The sequence below is a fragment of the Tursiops truncatus genome, chromosome 19, assembly GCF_011762595.2.
Source record: "Tursiops truncatus isolate mTurTru1 chromosome 19, mTurTru1.mat.Y, whole genome shotgun sequence".
NCBI lineage: Eukaryota > Metazoa > Chordata > Mammalia > Artiodactyla > Delphinidae > Tursiops > Tursiops truncatus.
In genome coordinates this window covers 28900365-28915785 of record NC_047052.1, presented here as the reverse complement: position 1 = coordinate 28915785, position 15421 = coordinate 28900365, and the positions used below count along the sequence as shown (strand labels likewise).

Sequence of the window (15421 nt, the reverse complement as noted above, 5' to 3'; positions counted from 1 at the left end):
TACTCTTCTGATTTTTGTTTTGTTTTGTTTTGTTTTTTGCGGTACGCGGGCCTCTCACTGTTGTGGCCTCTCCCGTTGCGGAGCACAGGCTCCGGATGCGCAGGCTCAGCGGCCATGGCTCACGGGCCCCATACGGGATCCTCCCGGACCGGGGCATGAACCCGTGTCCCCCTCATCGGCAGGCGGACTCTCAACTACTGTGCCACCAAGGAAGCCCTACTCTTCTGTTTTTAATTACTGTCATTTTGGCTGTCCTTATTCTATTTTAGGTAATTAAGTGCACTTATCTATTAAGTTCATTTAAAAAAAAAAAGATAAAATGGCAAGTAGATACTGATATAAAACTGAAGAGTCTGGGCTTCCCTGGTGGTGCAGTGGTTGAGAGTACGCCTGCCGATGCAGGGGTCACGGGTTCGTGCCCCGGTCTGGGAAGATCCCACATTGCTGCGGAGCGGCTGGGCCCGTGAGCCATGGCCGCTGAGCCTGCGCATCCGGAGCCTGTGCTCCGCAATGGGAGAGGCCACAACAGTGAGAGGCCCGCATACCACACACAAACAAAAAAAAAAAACAAAAAAAACTTAAGAGTCAAAAACCCCATGTGTACTAATTCGCTGACCATTTTCATTGCATAGTTAATACTCTGTATTACTCCAAACTACAAATTTTGAAAAAGTATTTGGAATAGCTATTTCAATGGAAACTAATACTAAGAATTATTTGTAGGTAGTCATATTTTTACCTGTCAGTTTTAGTATGTTTTTAGGGAAATCTACTCTGTTTTTTGGAGTTCAACCTTTTTCTTTTTAGAATATCTCCCTTTCCCCAATATTATGCAAGCCCACTTTTTTTTGCAGGAATGTTTGAGGTATTTAAGTATGATTTTATGAAAGAATAGGTATAGAAATGTATCATGAATGTATCCATTTACATTATTTAAATGTGATAGTTTAAATTGTTTTCATTCTTGGTTTTCCTTTAGCCAAATTAATGCCTAAATTCTACTTATTGCCAGCTCTCAGCACTTCTAGAAATGAGTTACTCTTTAATGCCACTAGCATCCCCAAAGAGGACAGAGAGCCTTGATCTTTTGACCAGAGCACAAGTCTTAAAATTAAAGCTCGTGGTTTCAGTAGATCAACACTCCTGCCCACGTATCTTAGAAGTCACTTATGTCCTCTGTATCTTTGTCATTGAAATAGACTCATTCAGATAAATCTTTATTTTGGATGTTAAGAAAGAACAATTAATAGCTTGCCTGATTTGGAAATATAAAGTGCTCTGTCAATGCAAAATAATGTTGTAATTGCAAAGAATGATCTGAGCTCTATCTGGTGACTTCCTCATCACTAAGACCTGTTTTTATCTTCAAGAGTTGCTAGATAGTCTAATGTGCCATGAAGTAGACACTTGGTTATCAGAGGATTTTTTTTTTTTAGTGAATGGATAGAAATAGGATATTGGGTTAAAAACCTTTTATTATAGAGTCAAATAGCAAGCTGATTCAAAGACCAAGCTCACTTTGCTATATAAGCTCAATAAAGTTTTCTCCGTCCAAACAGAAGAGGAGAGAGAAATGTCAAACTTGAGGGTAGCATCATATTTCAGAAACTCCAGGTTACCGGAGGCTTGGGTTCAAATTCTGGTGGTTAATTTTGTAAGCCTTCTATACTCTACCTCACTTCCTAAATCTCAAACACCTGAGATAAAAGGAGGCCTACTACTCAGGGGTCTTGTGATATGATTAGTGAATATTGTACACGCTACTTGCCCTTACTGATCATAAGTCAGGGCTCAGCTTTTCAAGATGGTTTATTTCTTTACCAGAGTTAAAGGTTAAAATAGTTTTAAAAGCCAGTGATAGAGAGTCCTGGGTAATAAATTTTGTTAACATTTTCTATTACAAAAAAATAATAAAATTACATAAAACATAAACATAGAGCACAACAAAGTTTTACAAATGAACCCTTGTGTAACTACCACTCAGGTCAAGGAATAGAGCTTTTCAATAACTCTAGAAGCCTCCATGTGCCTATTCCCAAATAGAACCCCTTCCTCTGTCTTAAAGGAGGGAACTGCTGACCTGACTTAAAAAGGAATCTTTGCCTGCTTTGTTTTAGCATTTCACCACAAAAGTACACATCTTTAAATATATTTTAGTTTTGCCTAAGTTTTTGAACTTTACATAATGGTCTCATACAATATGTGTTCCTTTGCATCTGGCTTTTTTCATTCAACATTATGGTTTTAAGATTCATCCACATTGTTACAACACAGCTATTCATTCATCTTCATTGCTGTGTAGCACTTTGTTCCACAAATATGCCATGATTTACTTAGCCATTCCAACTGTTGACAAACATGTGAATTGTTTCCATTTTTTACCTATTATGAATAATGTTGCTATGAACAGTCTCATACATGTCTCCCAGAGCACAATACGCACAAATTCTCTCACTTATATACCCTGGAATAAAGTATGTATATCTTCAACTTGACTAGATAATGGAAAAAACTATCTCCCAAAGTGGTTGTGTAATTTATAGGGGTTGAGTAATAGACTTTTACGATCATTGTATTATTAAGATCATGTGTTAATCTGCATCATGCCAAAAGAAGATTCACCTCAATTTATTGGATTTTGTTTTTTTTCCTCTTTTAGAGGAATTTAAAAGTTTTGCCCTAAAGCATCCAGAATATGCTAAGATATTTACAACCTACTTAGACCTCCAGACGTGCCATGTGTTTTCATTACCAAAAGAAGTCCAAGCAACTTCTTCAGTCGTAAGTAATAAAGTCAGCCCTGAAAGTCATGAAGAGAGTACCTCAGACAAAAAGGACGACTGAAAGCAAACATTCCTAATAAGGAAAATGCGGTGGCTTTTACTTGAAATTTCAAAGGCATTTACTCATAGTATTTTATTTGTGATTGAGTAATGATGTTTAAAATAGAAAGCTTTTTTATAAAAAAATGATAGATTTTCTTATTGAAATGCTTCTATTCACATGTGTTTATCAAGTAATATTCATTTTCTTTTACATTATATTTTGCTATACTGATGGGCTTATTGGCAATAAAGATGTTTTTATGGATTTTCCAGGTTAATTTGCATATCCAAATGAATGAAATGGTCTCCCTTATTTACTGATGAGCATTAATCAATGCTGCAAAAAGTTTTAAAAGTATAAATAATTTTTCATTTACTTTCCTCTAAAGAAATAAGGTTAGCTTTAATCCCTTCCCATTCTAGAAATAAGAATGAAGAGTCTGAGGAACGTTGCAGAATTTTATACCTTTAACTTCACAGATTCATTTTTTCCATTTGCATTTCAGTTTCTTGGATCACTAAAAATGGGGGGATTGGAAGGGAGAGCTCCGCTAATTAGATGAGACTTCTTAAAAACTCATATTCTCTTGACCATGCATCCCTATTGTAGATTTCCTTAACCACCTGCTAAGGAGATCATAACCTTTTGCATGATCTACAGATTTAGAACTTTGTTTTAAAGACAACAGCTATGGCCAAAGGCTGTGTGGGAATTGCCTTATCGAAGGTAACATTAATTGCCTAACGAGAAAAATTGTTTGCCACAGAGTTTAGTTTAATTTTAGTTGGGTAGTTTAGAATGTAGCCCTTGCCCAGTAAATGAATCAGATTTACTTTATTTATATATTATTAGAATTAATATATTTTATCATCTAAGTGGGAGTTTTATTTTATTGTGTCCTCTCAAATTTTAGAGCTTGCCTGAAATATCTACAGGGAAAATACGAAAGGTTCCAAATTATCACCGAAAGCTAAGGAATCCAAAAACCTACTTTATTAATGCAAGACCACAATTTAACCCCCAGGCAGGAATTTAACGGTGATATTTTTTTCCTTTAGGTTAAGCAATAATTTCCCTCAAGTGCTATTTTATTATAGTCACACATGCTTACTAAAAAGTTTCATCCTTAAGTATGAAGGATGAAACAGTATGATTGTTTGCTTTTTACATATCTTAAGCTATTTAGACAGAGCATTGAATAAGCTGAAAACAATTTCTTAAGTAATTAGGAAAGTACATCTTTATAATATTGGTTGTCATATGCAATTGAATGTATGTATTACTCAGGTACCATGATTTTTATCACAGAAAACCCACATATTAATCCCATTAATCATGAAAAGGTAGCATTTTAAATTACAAGCTTGCTGTGAGGCTCTTGAAAGTGATCCCATTGTTTTCCTGTTTTAAAGTAATATTTTATGTTCTTTAATTCCACTTCTGCCAATGTAATATTCCTATTTTATTATGTTACTGAACAAACTTGCTACATAAAATTCTTGGCAATTAAAAATTCTGGTTTTGCCATTTTGTCTCAAATGTAATATACCTTTTTAATATCATGGTTTGAACGTAAGTTTGCATATTTATGAATGTGATTAATCATTTTTGTTTGCATTTAAGCCTTATGAAATGTCAGACATAATTTTACTCTAATGAAAGACTCAAATTTTAGCCAAAGCAGCAATAGTTATTATTCCTAAAGAAGTTAACTTTTGACTGGTAGGGTGTATGTAATAACACAAGTCATGACTGTCAGTACTACTACCAACGAGGCCTCTACTTTTATGCCATCTAAACAAAGATTTCCTTCAAAGAGTTTTTTCTCCTCTTAGAATTTAAAGTAAGAAATTAAATTTAACTAAATCAGTTAAATGCACTGTGGTTTTATATAATAGTTTGAAAAAACGAGGTTACTCCTTGAAATGAGAAATACTAGATCCTAAGACCTATAAAGACCATAAAAATTTCCATCAGAACAGTTCTATTGAAGGATAACAGCATACTGAATGCTTATAGAACAAGTTGCTTGCATTATGCATATTTAATTCTCCTTTGCCAATGCTTTTAGAGTGTTGGAAGGCTGAGTGTGATCGCTAGTAGTGCTACCTCTAATGGATATTTAAAAGAGCCCCTTTTAGAAGACACATGGTCTGCTGTCTGCATGAGGCACAGCAGTACAGATATCTGACTCCCAGACTCGGGAGCTCTCCCTTTCAGACTGTTACAGATGCAAGGTGGTTAGTTGATGCCAGTTAATTGATACACCATTGACTGTATTGGAACAAATGGGCTCTCGACCACAAAGGTCCTTGTGGAATTCTTATAAAGAAATCACTAAAGAGGATTAAAAGACACTAGTAAGAAACCATCCCCTAGGAAAGCATACATGTTTATAATTCTTTTTTTCTTTTCTGTTCACTTGAATGGACTTTTCCATTTTTGGTAAATTGTTATACCAGAGTATTCCATCGATGCCATGCTGTGAGTTGATAGAGGCGAAGACCCTCACAAAGTTCTTGACATATATCCAACATACATATCACGTATACATATCATAAACAATGTAGATGATATTTATATACTGCTTTTTCACTTGCAATATAACATTTTCCAGTATCATTAAAATTACCTGGAAATGTAAATTTTTAAAAGTATACCTAATACTCCTTCAGAGTATAACATAGTATATAGCTATAACATAGTATATAGCTATAACATAATATATGTGATCTTTCTTCAAATATTGAAACTGTGAGTTTGATTTTCATTTTGGGACTATTAAAAATAATCAACTCCATACTCCATAATAGTTTATAATTATGAGTAGTTTGCTAAGGGGCTTATTTATACTTACTGAATTCCAAAATGAAAAATTTTTTGGCTAAAGATTTTATAATTATTAACTTTATTTTAAATTAATTTTATTACAGGAAAAAATTGAAATGATTATTTTTGATTCCATAGTTTTAACCTCATGTAGTAGTTAACAGGTTCATGTCTTTTAAAGGTAAGTAGACTTCATCTTTTTGAAGGTATTTTTCCCTTTGTAAAAGTAACAGACTTACTAATTATTACAATAAGTAATAATAATAATACTACCAATCTGGCATCCTTACTATGTATCAGGCATTGTACTAAGTGATTTACAGACATCAACACATTTAAACACTCAATGAAGCATAGGTATTGTTGTCCCTAGTTTTACTAAACAAAATTTAGAACTATCCCTAAGTTACTCATTAAGTGGCGGAGCTTGCAATTAAACCTAATTTTGTCTGATTCCAAAGGCCATGCTTCTAATCATTTATATAAAGCAGCAAAGCTGCCTGATTTATAAAATTTATAGATTGAGCATCTGCCCGTGTATTTTTCTACTTGTGGGAAATTTTGACTTAGTTCTTTTTTTATTTTTTTATTTTTTATTTATTTATCTTTTGGCTGCATTGGGTCTTCGTTGCTGCATGTGGGCTTTCTCTAGTTGTGGCGAGTGGGGGCTACTCTTTGTTGCGATGTGCAGGCGTCTCATTGCGGTGGCTTCTCTTGTTGAGGTGCATGGGCTCTAGGCACACGGGCCTCAGTAGTTGTGGCATGGGGGCTCAGCAGTTGTGGCTCACGGGCTCTAGAGTGCAGGCTCGGTAGTTGTGGCGCACAGTTGTTCCGCGGCATGTGGGATCTTCCTGGACTGGGGATCGAACCCGTGTCCCCTGCATTGGCAGGTGGATTTTTAACCACTGTGCCACCAGGGAAGCCCTTGACTTAGTTCTTAAAGAGAGACAGAGGTAGTTCAGAATGGTTCCAAGCAGTGGCTGAGATGGGGAAAAAGATTGGCCAACCCCAGCCTAGAAAAGTGAACCCTCCTGACCCTCTTCATTGTGGCCCAGGATAGATCAGCTGAAAACCCTGAAACCTTCCTGTAGAAATAGTACAAGTTACTGTAAACCAAAGGTGAGGTGAATGCCAGGGTACTACAGTAACCTTTTTCCTTTGTGGGTAGTGGTAGAGCATGAATTCTCTACTTTTCATGGGTCCCTCTGCTGCAGTGGCCTTTTCTGTCACATCTCTGCTCTCAGAATAAAGTTTATGATCAATAAAGGAGAGTCTGAGGGACTGAGGACAAAGCCAGAATTGCAATATCTAGGACCTTCGTTCTAACTATTGTGAAGCATTCCCTTTGCTGGTCTCCCTGCTTATATTTTTGCCCTCCTATATATCCTCTTGCCATACAGAAAGCACAAGTTTATTGTTTGAAAGCATAAACCAGATATCACTTCTCCAGTTAAATGTTTTCAAGGGCTACCCATTGCACTTTGGATAAAATCTCAAGTATTCAACATGATCTACAAGGCCCTGCCTGGTCTGTCCCCTACCATAGTCTAGATCTCCACCATCTCCAATCTCCTCCCTAACTAAACTCCCACCACCCAATCTTTCTTTTCCTCCAACTGATGAAAGTCCCTTCCAACCTCATGGTCTCTGTACTGCCGTTCCCTCTAGCTGGAGTGCTCTTTCCCAAAGATTTTCACCTTGTTTTCTCTTCTTCCTTCAGTCTTAAAGAAAAACAGCTTCATCAAGATATGATTCACACACCATACAATTCACCCATGTAACGTATACAATTCAGCTTTTTTTTTTTTTTTGCGGTACACGGGCCTCTCACTGTTGTGGCCTCTCCTGTTGCGGAGCACAGCCTCCAGACGCACAGGCTCAGTGGCTATGGCTCACAGGCCCAGCCGCTCTGTGGCATGTGGGATCTTCCCGGACCGGGGCTCGAACCCGTGTCCCCTGCATCGGCAGGCGGACTCTCAACCGCTGCGCCACCAGGGAAGCCCTACAATTCAGCTTTTTTAGCATATTCACAGAGTTGTGCAACCATCACCTCTCATCTAAATTTTTTATTCTTGACTTCATTCAGATTTTAAATCAAATGTCACACCATCAAATGGGAATCTCCTATCACCTAATCAAAAAGCTCACTCTGTCTCTATGGGCAGTCTCAATCCCATTATCCTTTTTGGTAGTGCACTTAAACTTCTGGGGGGTTTGTTGTTGTTATATATATATATATAAAACAAATATATATTTATATATTAAAATATGTTTATATAATGTATTATTCATGTATTTATTGTCTTTTATTCATAGCACTAAGAGGGTGTACCTGACAGTGAACACTCAGTATTTGAAGAATGAATAATGATAACATTATCTTTCGCTTATTGTGCCTTGTATTGTATTTAGAATAGAGATCATCTTTACAACAAACTTGAAAACCTGGGATTATGATCCCTAAAACTAATATAGAAAATAAGGCTCAGAGAGGTTTTGTCACTTGCTCAGAGTTACATAATTGGTGAGTACCAGGGCTGGAATTCAAACCCAAGGCTGCCTGGCTCCTAAGTGAAGGGACTTTTGATTAGGCCAAGGTAACCTGAACCCATAAAGTAAGTAAAAACTTATATGACAAGCTTCAGGTTCCAGAAACGTGGAAACTAGATAATCTGAGAACCCTCTGGCCACAAAACCCCTAGAATGTTGAACAAAATATCACCAACATATTTGAAATGTGTAGCTGAGCATGCACAATACTAAGGGAAATGCTCAAAGGCCAAAAATGAAAAGGGAGCTGGACCCCAGCACTGTGTGAAGGCATAAGTTATAGTTGACCTGGGGATATTCGTCAATCTTAGTAACAAAGAGGGTTGTATTTTGTGGCTATGGGAAACAAAAGACAAGGTTTTTATATGATGTGGGGATTTGGAACTGAGATCTCAGGGGAGGAAAAAAAAAAAAAGACACTTGAAGGGCTACACCCTCAGTAAAATAATGAACTGCGAAAATTCATCTTCTGGTAAAGGAAGACTCTGAGGAAATTTTCTGTCCTGGCCTGGGTTCTAGCTTGGGGGAAAAACTCCTCCTCTGATAACTTTTTTAAAACTTTCAATTCTTTTAAATGTTTTGAGACTCATTTTATGGCCCAGCCTATGATATATCTTGGTGAATATCCCACGTGTACTAGAAAAGAATGTGTATTCTGCAGTTGTTGGGTGTAATGTTTTAGAAACATAAGTTAGATCCAGTTATTTGATAGTGTTGTATAAGTCCTCTTTATTCTTACTGTTTTTTGTCTACTTGTTCTATTAATTATTGAAGAGGGATGTTGAAATCTCCAACTGTAATTGTGGTTTTAGCAACTGTCAGTTTGTCTGGAGTTTGCCATTGGTTTATAATCATTTTCAATTGTTATATAGTTTTGATAAAATAACCTTTTTATCATCATGAATATTCCTCTTTAATTCCAGTAATACTTGTTCTGTTAACATAGCTACTTCAACCACACCAACTTTCTTAGTGTTCGCATGTTTACCTTTTTCTGTCTTTTTACTTTATATTTAATATGCATCTCTTAAGTGAGTGTTTTGTGGTCTGTTTGGGTCTTGCTTTTATATTTTGTCTGACTTTCTTTGATCTTCTTTGATCTTTTTTCCTCCTTTCCTGATTTATTTTGGATTAATCAATATTTTTTGGTCATTTATTATCTTATTTTCTTTTGCCTTCTTAGCTGTACTTATTTATTTTTAGTGGTTTCTCCAGAGCTTACAATAGATATCTTTAAATTAATATAGTTTACTTTCAAATAATAGTATACTTTTCACTTATAACATAGGAACCTTACAAATATATTTCCAATTCACTCCATCCCATCATTTGTGCTATTGTAATATATCTTCTATGTGTTTTAAATCCCACAAGACACTTTTATCATTTTTGCTCTGAATAGTCAAGTTAAAAATTTAGAAAAAAAGGTCTATTTATCTACATATTTACTGTCCCTGGCATTCTAATTCCACCTTTCCATCATTTTTCTTAAGCCTGGAAAATGTCCTTAAACAACTCCTGTAGTGCAAGTCTCCTGACAATAAATTCTCTCAGCTTTCTTTTGTCTAAATGTGTCTTTATTTTGCCTTCCTTTTCGAAGAATATTTTTGCTGGATACAGAATTCTAGGTTAACATTTTTTTTCCTTTCAGTACTTTAAAGATCCCATTGTCTTCTTCCTTTTATTGTCTCTGATGAAAGTTAGAAATATTTCTTTTCATAGCTCTCTTGTATATAATGTATTTTCACCATCAGGCTACTTTTAACATTTTTTTCTTTATTACTGTTGAGAAATTTTTGAGAAATTTTATTGTGATTTGCCTTGGTGTGATTTTCTTTATGCTATCCTCTAGGGGTTTACTGAACTTCTTGGATCTATAGGTTTAGAGTTCATCATATTGGAAAATTTTTCAGCTATTATATTTTTCAAATAACTTTTCTGCCCCTCATATTTCTCTTTTCTCTCCTCCAATTACACATATGTTAGACTGCTTGGATTATCCCACAGGTCACTGAGTGGGACCTCAAATGGGGATTTTTTTTCAGTCTTTCTCAGTGTACTTTAATTTTGGTCATTTCTGTTGCTCTTATTTCAGGTTCACTGATTCTTCTTCATCTAATCTGCACAGCAGATGTTTCATTTCAGATACTGCAACTTTTGCTTCTAGAATTTTCATTTGGTTCTTAGTTTCTACCTGGCTAATGAGAAATCCATATTTCTTTCCCTCATTATGTTCATAGATTTCTTAACCTTTTGGAATATACTTATAATAGTAGTTTTAAAGTCCTTGTTTCCTATTTCATCATCTCTGTCATTCCTGGGTCTATATTGGCTGATTCTTCTCCTGGTAATGGGTCATATTTTCCTTCTTCACGTGTCTTTATACAAATTATTTTGTACACAAATGTGTACAGTTTATTTATGAAAGTAATTTTGTACTATATCCTGTACCTTGTAGATGCCACTGTATTGAGTGTCTAGATTTGGCTATCATCCTTAACAGAGTTTTGAGTTTTGTTCTGCCAGGTAGTTAATTTACTTGCAGAGTATCACATGAACTTCAACCTAAACCTCACACCCTATACAAAGAATAACTCAAAATGATCACAGATTTAAATGTAAAATGAAAAACTATAAAACTTTCAGAGGAAAATGTGTGAGAAAATCTTTGGGCTCTATGGATAGGCAAAGAGTTTTGAGACTTGACACCAAAAGCATAAGACTATAAGACGTTTTTCCCAAAGTAGCTGTACCAGTTTACATTCCATCAGCAATAGATAAGAACCCTGAAGGCTCTACATTCTCACTAGCATTTGGTGGAGTCAGTATAAGTTGCATTCTTCAAGGAATTTATTTATTTTACTTAAGTTGTTGAATTTATTACAATAAATTTGTTCTTAATATTCCTGTGTTATCCTTTTGATGTCTGTACAATCTTAATGATATACTTTCTTATTCTTAACATTAGTAAGTTTTAACCCAGACTGATTTTCCCAGTAGATAGCTTCACAAGTTGTTGGATGCATTTTTGCCGTATAGAAAGATGAAGCATATGTGTCCGATGGAGAAAGTTCAAGTGAGTGATAATTTGGGGAACTGGAGGTGGGGGAAGGAAAGGATCCCTTCCAAAGTGGTTGTTTGAATAGCATTGCTGAATTGTAATCCACTTCTCTATAGTAGAAAAGCCCAAAGTTTCCCCTAAATTTATTTTACACACACACAGAGTTTTCTTCAGTGAAAAACATTCATAATATAAACTTGCAAATTTTTCCAGGTTTCTTAGATTCAATCACCTGCTTGTCAGTGTTTTAAACTAGAAGGCACTCCAAATTAAATTGAGATAATTGAAGCAAAATCTCTGTGCTCGGCACAATTGTTACGGGTTACGGAAAAGGAATTTCCTTTGAAAGGTAAACACAGGCCTTATGAACAGCACTGACAGGGCCTGCTGAAATCACTTTTCACTCCATTCAGGGTTACTTTCCTTTCAGATGCACAGGGTGGAGGAGAACAAATGATTTGTCAAATAAAATGAACAGGGAAAATTTTAGGAGGCTAAAACGGATTTCCGATACAGGAAATTTATTTGAACAAAGGTGTTTTCTCAGGCAATAGATTCAACCCGCCATAGAATCCAACATTTGTTCAATGATCTCCCAACCCTACCGTACCGTATCAGTGTCATCTTTACATAGCACATTTCCTCTTCATCCAAATTCTGCCACATTTATGGGCCTCGCATTATCTCCTCAACTCTGCCATGATATTTCTGGACAAATAAGTAACTGAATACTCTCAACCTCAGAGTTTCTTGGTGAAGAAACAAAACACAGAAATCCTGAGAGAGAAGCACTGTCACTTTCCCCAGTGACAATTTGACTCTTTGTTTAAATTGTGTGTAAACAGAAACCCAACCTGCTAGTAAGCTGCTTTTAAATCTGCCAGAACTGCCCCTTTCCCCATCATCACCCTGCAATGCCTGCATTAAATGTTGGCAAATGCAGAACAGTTGTGGGAACATTCAAATGTAAACCATAAATGGCTCAGAAGCGAAGGAACCAGATCATGGGGTCCTGACCCTCAGAGGACATTTTTGGAGAATGATTTTGTTTTCTGCCTTGAGCTCACTCATAATAGTCACACATATACCTTAACTTTGTCTCCATTCATTCATTGAATCAGTAGATCATTTGAATGATGGGTCCAGAAAGTTGGGGTTTTTTTTTTAATGATTCTCAAGGTACTATCAAAATGAAGCTACCTATTTGGGTCCTACTAGCAGTGTCTCAAAAGAAGCATTAGGCCTCCTTTACAAATGAGGAAGCTGAGACCCCATGAGGCGAAGTCACTGCCGGATCCAGCTCTGGGGGCAGAGTTCTGGGGACCAAGCTGGCTTAGTGTTCCAAGTCCTCTAACTCGTAGGTCAACTCTGATTCCCACACACCACCAAGAAGCCACTTTCATCTCTCTGAGCTCAATTTCTGCCTCTCTAAAAGGAAATCATCATCATGGCTTTGTCGACCACACAGGGCCTTTGGAGAAAGCTGACGCGACAAGAGATGGGAGAGGGCTCAGGATGCTCGTGAAGTCCACATAAGGGTAGAAGTGGTACCTTGAAGAGACCTCCTTTGCTTTAATCCCTCACATGGCAGCCCTTGAGCCACACCTAAGGCCCATACTTCCTCAGGCAAGGAAGGATTCTTTCCTGGAGCCTTCAGAGTGGGCAAGGCCCAGCAGAAACCTTGATTTGAGACTTCCAGCCTCCAGAATCATGAGACAGTAACTGTTGTTTAAAGCCACCAGTTTTTGGTACTTTGTTACAGCAGCCCTAGGAAATTCATACAGTCCTTTCTGGTAAATGTATTGTTTCCAAAGATGGCGCTGAACAAGATTCAGCAACAGCCCTTCAGATTCCCAGGCCTCCACCAGAGAAGCATGTGACCACACGTTCTGAGGGCAACTGGTTAATTAACACTCAGATTAGCCTGGTAACCCATGGTTCTTTCCCTAACCCTCCTGCCTATTTCAGCAGAACATCTGATCAGGTTCAAATGCTAGACCAGGAGGATGGCCCAAAGGCACCTGATCTGGTCAGGAATCACCTGGCAACACTGACATAGGTAGGAATTCAGACAGAGGGCCAGCGATGGCTGGGGAGGTCAGTGCACATGGAAAGCCCCGTGTAGAGGCAAAGCGATAACTCTTTCCCAGGCAGCACCACATCGCGGGGGCAACACTGGTGACAAAGGAGTGGAAGGGCCGAGGGCCGTGGTTGCAAACTTAAAAGCCACGGAGGCTCGGCAGAGAGGGAAGTGAGTACGGCTGTCAAGATATAAGGGGTCTGGAGTGATCTGGAGAGCTCCTGCCCTCTCCAAGACTCAGGGTGGCCAGACATAACTCCCCAAGCTTTATGGGAAGCCAGAGACCAAGATTTTTTTCTTAATTGAAGTATAGTTTATTTACAATATTGTGTTAGTTTCAGGTGTACAGCAAAGTGATTCAGTTATCCAAATTCTTTTTCTATTCTTTTCCATTATACTGAATTACAAGATGCTGAATATAGTTCCTGTGCTGTACAGTAAATCCTTGTTGTATATCTATTTTATATATGGGAGTGTGCATCTTATCAATCCCATACTTCCAATTTATCCCTCCCCCCACATCCCTTCCCCTTTGATAACAATAAGTTTGTTTTCTCTGCAGAGACCTAGATTTTTATGTGAAATTTCCTGATCTATAAAGCACTGGGTGGGCCAAGTAAAACACTGGGACCTCAAGGTGGGCCCATAAAGGCACTGGTTGGTGAGTTAACTCCTTCCACCATCCACCCTGACATCTGGCTGTGCGTGGCCACAGCTGCTTTAGTGGCCCTTAGGCACCTTCCTAAGTGATCACAAAGGGTTATGGCCTTCTCTGGTGCGGAGAATGGGCAGGTCTCTCTGGGGCAGTGAAACAGTGTGAATGTTTGCATTTCACTGGGATGCGATCATTACAAACCAGATCAAGGAAACCTGAGAAAGTCAAGGGCTAGGAGGGGAAGAAATGTGTCGTGTGGCCTCTTAAGCAATTAGCGTTGATGTCCCTAGCAGCTGCTGAATTCCAGAGGCAATTCCAGAAGCTATGATTTGGAATCAGTCTCTTAAGACACACTTAAAGGCATTGGGGCTGGATGCCTGGCCCAGAGAAGAGAAAACCCAAGGTGCGAGGGCGTGGTGAAACGGAGGGAGAGGGAGTAGTTATCCCTGTCCTCAAATACCCGCCGGTTGTTACAGTTGGAGGGAAGTAGCTTCTTTTGTGAGGATCCAAGAGTTAAACCCAGGGCCAGCAGGTGGAAGCTATAGGGAAACAACTCCCTAGCAATCAGAGGTCTAAAGGTGGAGTCGCTTGCCTTTGGAAGAAATGAGCACTCCGTCGTGGGAGGCATCCAAGCACACGTTCAGTGCCCACCGTTTGGAGATTATATGGTGGAGAGAAGCATCACTTTGGACAGACTCTGGAGTTCCATCCATCCTAGAAATTCTGTGATTTATCTTACTAGTCACAGTTCAATTGACCTGCTTTATTTGGGGTCTTGTTTTTTGTTTGTTTGGGATTTGATTTTGTTTTGTTTTAGAAGATATGCAGAAACTTCAGAATTCTCTTTCCACTCTAGAAATGGGACTTAGAACTCTCAGCACAGGAACTATGAGGAGTGGAAAGTGACCCTGGACTGCGACACTTTCGAGGCGAAGGTAGCAGGGAGTCACTGACAGTGCCTTAATTTGTGGCTGCCGGGAAGAACTAAAGTACAAGCCAGGCTTCTGAGAAACAGGAAGGAAAATGGGCAGATAGGACATGGAATCCTGGAATTAATAAGAAGTCAAATGGCTGAGTCACTGAGATAATTTCCAAGTCTGAAGGTAACAGGAAAAAATAAGAAATGGAAAAAAGAAAATCGACACTTGGAGAGTAATGAAGGCTTTCCAGAGACCCCTGGTGACGAACACAACAGGAGAAGTCAGGAAAAGTTAATTACACCCTGCTAGGGGAGTCCTTCACGGCAGCCAGACGTCCTGCTCCGGCCTTCACCTATCACTGGATTCCTTCCCGGTCAATAGCAGCCCTCACACCCACCCCAGGACCCAACGAGACCAGGGGCTCACCATTTGCGCAAGTGATCTTCTTCACGTCCAGTTATAGTGTTGAGCAGTCCATTTCATCACTCCCCCTCAGTAAG

At 38.2% G+C, this 15421-nt stretch overlaps 1 protein-coding gene across 2 annotated transcripts in view; it reads left to right on the top strand.

Moving 5' to 3' along the window:
* LPCAT2 (lysophosphatidylcholine acyltransferase 2) overlaps positions 1-4353 on the top strand; it is a 63583-nt gene extending 59230 nt beyond the window's left edge. For both annotated transcript variants that reach the window (XM_033844211.2, XM_033844210.2), the window contains one exon: positions 2660-4353. In XM_033844211.2, coding sequence (XP_033700102.1) covers positions 2660-2844 — 185 coding nt within the window. In that variant the 3' untranslated portion in view covers positions 2845-4353. The remainder of the gene's footprint in view (positions 1-2659) is intronic.
* The last annotated feature ends 11068 nt before the right edge of the window (positions 4354-15421 follow it).